The 8,244-nt window shown below is 37.0% G+C and overlaps 1 protein-coding gene across 4 annotated transcripts in view; it reads left to right on the plus strand.

The window, feature by feature from the left end:
- OTUD4 (OTU deubiquitinase 4) overlaps positions 1–7,717 on the plus strand; it is a 43,680-nt gene extending 35,963 nt beyond the window's left edge. For all 4 annotated transcript variants that reach the window (XM_077139911.1, XM_077139910.1, XM_077139912.1 and 1 more), the window contains 7 exons: positions 526–649; positions 956–1,011; positions 1,643–1,723; positions 2,621–2,759; positions 3,312–3,572; positions 4,692–4,732; positions 6,207–7,717. In XM_077139911.1, the coding sequence (XP_076996026.1) occupies positions 526–649; positions 956–1,011; positions 1,643–1,723; positions 2,621–2,759; positions 3,312–3,572; positions 4,692–4,732; positions 6,207–7,418 (1,914 nt within the window). In that variant the 3' untranslated portion in view covers positions 7,419–7,717. The remainder of the gene's footprint in view (positions 1–525; positions 650–955; positions 1,012–1,642; positions 1,724–2,620; positions 2,760–3,311; positions 3,573–4,691; positions 4,733–6,206) is intronic.
- The last annotated feature ends 527 nt before the right edge of the window (positions 7,718–8,244 follow it).

Below are 8,244 nucleotides of genomic sequence, written 5' to 3' on the forward strand. Positions count from 1 at the left end.
TTTTAAAAACCTTACTTACTCCAGTCCCTTTGTTTTATAGATGAGAAAGTTACATCTCATGCAATGCTTAAGTGATTTGCCCACAGTAGTGTTTTGGTGATAAGAATCCCCCTGGTATATTGTATTTGCTAATTTGCACAAAGGACTATGGTTTTCCAATAGTTTCTTTGGAGTGTTCCTGTAGGGGATGCTACTCTTTGTGCAAAGAGTTAAGTGGGCGTTGCGAAGTGAAGTTTGGTCAGGATGACTTGGAGATGAAAATGTGTAACTGCTAGGCCAAAGATCTGATTTTCCATTTACTTTGACCTAGTAATAAGAATATTGCTGTAGAATAAGTAATTAAATGTGAACTATAGGTCCTGCCTTTTGTAGTTTCAAAAGATGTACAGAGCTAAGGCTATAATATTTGAGATTTCTTAGAAATATGATAAGATTAATTACATATATTTCAAATTTATGTATTTGTGAGAGAGTCTTTAACAAAATGTTGGGTTTTATTCATTTTGGGTTTTATTCATTTTTAAGAGCTCTTCAGTTGGTCAGTCAGCTTCTCAGAGTAGCAACCCATGCATCCAGAGAAAATCATCCCATGTCAGTGATAGAAAGGGAAGCAGGCGGAGAATGGATACAGAAGATCGAAAAGATAAAGGTATGTTATTTCATCATTTGAAAGCAGATGCTAGAGATCTGTGCTGGTTTAAAGTCATACACTGGGAAAGGAATCCTTACTTCTTAAGTTTTTAAATAGTTTATCTAGTGTTATGTATTTGACTGTTGCAGGGAAAACATTGACTTAGACTAAAACATGTTAAATTTTTATTCCAAAGACTGCATCTTTTGCTGATAAAACATGGTTCAAATAGAACTCATGGCTTTATCTATCTTCATATTTTGTTCTTCTGTATCCAAACCTGACCGGTAGCTGATGCGTTCTTTTTATCTTGCTTTGTTGCAGATCCTATCCATGGACATACACACTTGGATAAAAAACCCGAGCCAAGTACATTGGAGGTAAAACTTTTAAGCACTAATTGCATGAATTATTTTTCTTTAACACTGTGATAGGACAGCAAGATGAAGTAGAAGAAAAAGTTGGAGATGTTGTCAACCTTTTATAAATATGTTTTAGGGAAGTAGAAGAGCAGAGAAAAAATGTTTAGAGGTGAAAGAGATTGAGAAATCATTCACAAATTATAACCATTCTTTCAGGGTGCTTTTGATACTGTATGTGAATTTTGGGGAAGTAGTTTTTACTTAAAAAAAAAGAGAAAAAAGTATTTTGTTCTGAACCTCTGTCTCCAATAAAACCTACCCAGATGTGACAGAGAAACCTCAGACTGATCGGCCTTTCTTGAGTGAAGGTATTCTCTTATTGGTGCCTTAATTTAGACATTTTCAAGGCTTTAGAACTATAAATTTGTAACCTAATAAATCCCCTTTATAAAAACAAAAACGACTTGCCCAGTAGTTTGATAATAATGAATATATGCAGGCAAAGCTATCTATTTGTTGAAGACAGATATAATTGAAAAAACACTCAATTGTGAGAGTGTTCAGTCAGGTGAATTATAAGGCAGCCACAATTATAGTGTCTTTGAAATACAAAATTATGCTTTTATTTTTTGGGGGGGCGCTTCCAAAGAATATTAATGAAGATAAATGTGCAAGAGTTTCATCACCATCAAAATCAAAGAAATTGGAGTGCCCATCTCCTGCAGAGCAAGTAAGTATTTTATTTCATTTGTCATTTATTGCTTCATTCTCTGGGTTTCTTCCATTGTATTTGATCATTTAAGAACAGAAAGCATCTGTACGGAATGTGGGAGAATTTATTCTAGCACTACAATTTGATTGCAGGTGCTGTTACTATTTTTCTGTATTTTATTCTGATGCTGATTAGTCCAGAATGTTCTGGTTTTTTATGGAATTTTTATGGAATTTTTATAATTATCATTTTTTGGACATAGAGTTATTGTACCTTGTGTTACTTGTATGGTGGATTGGCTTGAAAATCAGATTTTTGATGAGAAACTGAATTTCAACTCTGTTTTCAAAAGTTTTCAAATTTGTCTGCATCTTTAATAATTTCATAGGAGGAAGGGAACATAGTGACTGAAGAGATCTGAAATTATTCACTTAAAAAGATATCTGAAAAATTACACTTAAAAAACACCTTAATTTATAGTATGATGATGAAAAGTCCAAATTCTGGCAGGCGTTTTGGATCTCAGTCCAATGCAGGAATAGGAAAAGTTCTTATCCTTGTCTTTCAGTTAACATCCTTTCACATTAAAGCATATAGTTTATGGTACGTCCTTGTGTGAACAGCTTTTCTAAATAACTTATGAATTTCAAGGTGATTTCAGTGATTTTGCTCTCTGGCCTTAAAAATGTGTTTAAGTTGTTTCTAGCTCTGCCAGTGACTTCTGTGACTTGGTTACCACCCATTGGTTAGGAGTATTATTTGTGTAAATTTTTACCTACTTTTTTTTTTCATTCATTTCTAAGACCAGAAAGACAATTTACATAGAAACTTCAGTTGTGTAAAAAGACAGGCGATCGTTAAGTGAAATTGAGTTCTTGTCTTCTTTTGCCCCCGCCATTACCCCCTTTCTTGAAGAAGCCAGCAGAACATGTGTCTTTGTCAAATCCAGCTCCTCTTCTAGTTTCTCCAGAGGTACATCTTACTCCTGCGGTGCCTTCTTTACCAGCCACTGTGCCATCCTGGCCAAGTGAACCTACAGCTTTTGGACCAACAGGTAAGAGAACAATTTTAAAAATGAATCAGCAAAAGCCTTTCAAGTAAAGTCTTTAAGTCCTTGGATGAGAGCAGCATTAGGTGTGTGCAACCTAACAGGGCTGTGATCCTGTGCTTTGCTCTGCTTCCAGTGTGGGCGAGCTTAGCTCATCTGGATGGTATTTCTTTGAGATACACTCTCAAAGTTCCCGGGGCATAATGTTTGAGCTGCTTTGGTGGTTTAGTATTAACTGGCACCACAGTTTGATCCCCCATCCCCCAGGCCAGCTCTTTATTACCCCCTATTGTATCCTTTGCCTGTTTCTTAAAAATGTTTGGAAGAGTTGCTCTTAGAAGTCATTAACTCACTGCTTGTTTACTTACTCATTTCCTACTTTGTGTTCAGAAGTATCCTTGGTTGATGTAAAAAGTACTTTTTAATTGATTAACTGTACTCATTTTAGTCAGCTGTATCAATTGGACAGCATTCTTTACATTCATCTCCATATTCACTTACGTTTGTAGAGATTTTCACCTTTTTGTAGCATTTGATTCTTTCTCCTCTGTCTTACAGGTGTCCCTGCTCAAATTCCTGTTTTACCAGTGACTCAGACTCTGCCCACTGGACCTGATTCTGCTGTGTCACAAGCTCAGTTAACACCCTCTCCAGTTCCTGTGTCTATACAGGCAGTCAACCAGCCCTTGATGCCTTTGCCTCAGACATTGAGCCTTTACCAAGACCCGCTCTACCCTGGGTTTCCTTATAACGAAAAGGGAGATCGAGCCATTGCGCCTCCTTATTCACTGTGTCACACTGGGGAGGACCTGCCTAAAGGTGAGTTTCTTCTTCAACTTCAGTTAAATTTATCAAGTAAAACCAGGTTTAGTGAGAAATGGAGAGGTCAGAGGTCTGGCTCTTGAGCCAGCTGTGAAGGCCTTTCTTGGGAAGGAAAGCAGAAGTTTGGCCATTTGCCATTCATTCTCTCTTCTTTCAGCTTTTTTTTTTTTTAATTAAAAAGTGTTTTTTTGTATGTTTAGTAACTGCCCACCCCCTTGTCATCTTTTTTTACAAAAACAACCTGAAACCATTCTGAATTAAGATAATAGTTTCACTAGCTAGGTACTGAAATAAATACTACTGAAATTTATCATCAGTGGTCTAGTTTTTGGAACTGCTCATTACTTCATCCATGAAAAAATTATGGAGAAAAATAAATATAGTAAGTCGTAGCTGTTGTTATAGTATTAGATTCAACAATATGATTTTTTCCTTTTTAAGAATTCTTTAAAAAATTATCTTTCCTTTGTATTTTTCAGTAATTTACCTCTCCTGCCCCAATTTTTAGTTTGTAAAATTTCATATTTGTAGAATAACTGAAAGAGTAATGAGTGGATGGCTATATACTCTTCTATCTAGATTTGTGTGGATAATTCTGTTTTTGTAGGCTGTGATCTGTTTGGGAAATGAGTTTATGTGTAAATGGCTAATGCCAAATAGATAAATTGGCTAAATTCCTATTAACTTCATGTTATTCATTAGTTAGGTTTATGTTGATTTTCCCCCTTTCCTCAAGATTTTTATTTAATAATTTTTCAAATTCCATGTAACTGTAAAAAAGAAGTACAGTGAACACCTAAATTCCCTTCACTGAAGTAGATTCACTTTTAATTGGTTAAAAATCTCAGTTTCAACCATTTTGGGATTTAGATGTTAACATAGACAAAGCATACTGAACTTGAAGTTATCTTGTAGTGGCAAGGCTTTGTTAGCTTTCGGTTATTTTACAGTTTTTATCTGTATGTTTTATATTACAGGCTAGAGAAGACAGTTCCAGTAGGTAAAATTCCCTTTAGAACCATAAGATACTTGCTTGGATGTGTTTGTATTTTTTGAATGAAAAGTAAAAACTTTGTTGTGTGTATAATTTTAGTGAGCAATTATTGTTATTTTCAGATAAGAGCATTCTTCGATTCTTCTTCAATCTTGGTGTGAAGGTATTTACATTTTACTTTAAAAATTATAACTTTATTGTTTTTAAGTTATTACTGTCTTAAGTTACTGCAATATTAAATAGTGTTAAAGATCTTGGTGGTCAGTAACTTGAGAGTTTACTAAATCTCATTGTTTTAAGGACCACAGTTTTCAATACTGCACAGTGTTTGTTTTGGTGGTGGTTGTTGAGGTTTCTAGTGTATGCTCATTCTTCCTGTTAATCAGCAATGATTTAACTGGGTGAGTACATTCTGGAAAGGACCAGGTGTGGGGGTCACCAGGTGAGATGCCATCACTGGAGAATTAGATGAAATTACTGAGATTTTATATCAATTTTTAACATTATAGGCCTGGCCATTTCATGTGTCTGTGTATGGGTTTCGTTATGCAGTGGAGATACTTTTAACTCCACCTGTCTCAGTTTAAAGGATTAAAAGAAATAATATATAAAAATACTCCTGTGTAAGATGGTGGGGCTGTTCACTAGCAGGATGGAGATATCCTGTTGGTAGGGATCAACCTAGGAATAGCTTGCCTTAGAAGGAGAGGCTGGAGAATTCTGGGCCCTTGTCAGTGCTGTGCTGTGTTCCTGTCTTGGATCAGGTTCTGTCAGTTTCCATATACTGAAATGTGAAGTGAAATTCCCTCCTTTGACCTGAATAGTTTCATAAAAGGAGAGTTGATTAATTATACCATCTACTACATTCACTGGCTAGTTTTATATTTATATATCTAATGTTGGCTTAAGTTAATTGGTTAATTAGCCAGTTAGCTGGTTATATTTTCTTTGTGTCTGGTTTTTGGCTGAACCCTGGCAGAGGAAGGATTTAGGGTGTTTCATTTTCAACATCACCCTCCTTTTCTAGAGATCTAACTTAATCCTTACTAGAATCGTGGGGTGTTAATGTTAGTGTTCTTGGAAATCATTTACTCCCATATCAGCATTTTATTGGTAGAATAAGTAGTAATTGGTCAGCAAGGGGTCCCACTGAATTAGTGGCAGAGCCAGAATATGAATGTAGGTCTATCTAACTGACCACTGCTCCTGATTTTTACAGCTAGAGGCTAAAATGCTTGATGATGGTGGCTTTCGAGATTGTACTACCCCAAATTATTTCCATGCACTTAATCCACATAATTGAAACAATGATCATAAACTCTTTGGATGGGTTCATTGTGTTACCACGTATCTACTTCTGTGCCAGAAATCTGGTTGATATGTAAATTTGGGCTGGTTTTGGGATAGAAGTAAGGAATATTATCTTAAAGTAGTGACTTAGTTTTATGTTTTTTGCTTCACTAAATTCCTTATAAGGTTAGGTATCAATGTGATCTAGCACTTGGACTGCAGGTTATATGGTATGCAGGCATGAGAAGCTTATCTTGAACTAAATAGTTTAAGAAAGATACCTTTCCCAAACCTTCCCCTTTTTTTGTTTCCTTTTTATTCATCTTGTTCTTTTGTGTCTCTCTTAGGCATATAGTTGTCCTATGTGGGCCCCACATTCTTACCTGTACCCTCTGCACCAGGCCTACCTGGCAGCCTGCAGGATGTACCCAAAGGTTCCTGTCCCTGTGTATCCTCACAGTTCTTGGTTCCAAGAAGCTCCTTCTGCTCAGAGTGAAGGTGATTGTACCTGTACAGATGCACACTTCCCTATGCCGACCGATTCCAGCATTAATGGTCAAATGCCACCAACAGAGATTGGACCACCAACGTTTTCTTCACCTCTGGTTATACCTCCATCTCAGGTGTCTGCAAGTCATGGACAATTGTCTTACCAGGCTGATCTAGAATCTGAGAATGCTGGGCACCTTCTTCATGCTGAATATGAAGAATCACTGAATGGCAAGAATATATACCCACAGCCGTCCTTTGGACCTAATCCATTCTTAGGGCCAGTTCCAATTGCACCTCCTTTCTTTCCTCATGTTTGGTATGGGTATCCATTTCAGGGATTTATAGAAAATCCAGTAATGAGGCAGAATGTTGTCTTGCCGTCTGATGAGAAAGGAGAATTGGATCTGCCCCTGGAAAATCTGGATCTGTCTAAAAAATGTGGTTTGGTTTCAGCAGTAGATGAGTTTGAGGAGGCCAGGGGTGAAGGAGCACACCTCCCTGAAGCAAGTGTGAGGAATAAGCATGAAGGCCGGGTAGAGCAGTCGTCTCAGACACCTAAGACAGATGTGGCATTGGCTTCCATCCCTCTTGTCGCAGAGGGAAAATCTCATCATCCTCAAATTTTAAACAGAGAAAGAGAAACAGTGCATGTTGAACTCGAGCCTAAAAGGACCATTCCAAGTCTGAAAGAAAAACAAGAAAAAGTGAAAGATCCTAAGACCACTCTTGATGTGGTCAGCCCTGGGGCCAACTCGGTGGATAGCAGAGTGCAAAGACCAAAAGAAGAGAGTTCAGAAGATGAAAATGAAGTGGCTAATATTCTGAAAAGTGGTAGATCCAAGCAGTTCTATAATCAAACTTATGGAGGCAGAAAGTACAAGAGCGATTGGGGCTATTCTGGTAGGGGAGGCTACCAACACGTAAGAGGTGAGGAGTCTTGGAAAGGGCAGCCGAGCAGGAGCCGGGATGAAGGTTATCAGTACCATCGAAACGTCAGAGGACGGCCATATAGGGGAGATAGGAGGAGATCGGGGATGGGAGACGGCCATAGGGGACAGCACACTTGATGGTTGTTGCTGGAGTGTTTTAGAGCAGAAACCCTTTCTTAGGCAGAATGTTTCTGAAGGCTTAAAAAGATACATTAAAATAAAAACCCAAATTGGAACTATCTTCTCCCCTACGCTTTCCCTCACTCCCATCCTGGACAAGGAATTTTGGACATGAGTTTAAGGGGGCAGATGAATTCCTGACATTGCCATTTTCCTTTTGTCAAGGTCTGTTGATTTATTTATCGGATGACTGCCCTCATAAAAAGTAGAAAATAAGTTTGTTAAAGTATTTTTTATAAACAGCCTCATATAAAACATCATAGATTTAGTGTTTGGTTTTTTCCTTGTATGATATAAATTTGATTTCAAACATTGGAAATGTGTGCTTTATAGCGTTTACTTAAAGTGATAGGAAAATATACCATTTGACACACTATAGATTCCAGAACAACATTGCACCAAATAGAAATGTATATTTTATTATGCAATGCCTTAGTCATAAACTGGGCTCAAACAATTCTCAGCCTAAAACACTGTTGTATTTTGAAATGCTTCCAACCCAAAGGCCTTTCATCTCAATATCTGTCAGACTTGAATAATGTCTTCTCTTTAATATTACACATAAGGCAGCCTGTTAACCAATATCTTAGAAATGTTGTATATAGTTCTTTTAATATTCATAGGGTATATTTTTGAATTTTGGTATTTGTTGAAATTGCGATCGCAGACAGGAATAGATAATCTAAGAAATAATAGGAAATCCATTGAAATATGGCTATTCCCACCAAGAATTCTTAGCACTGGTGTAAATATCATGGTGCCTACTCAAAAGAAATGTAGATGC

The sequence above is a fragment of the Tamandua tetradactyla genome, chromosome 22 (assembly GCF_023851605.1).
Source record: "Tamandua tetradactyla isolate mTamTet1 chromosome 22, mTamTet1.pri, whole genome shotgun sequence".
NCBI lineage: Eukaryota > Metazoa > Chordata > Mammalia > Pilosa > Myrmecophagidae > Tamandua > Tamandua tetradactyla.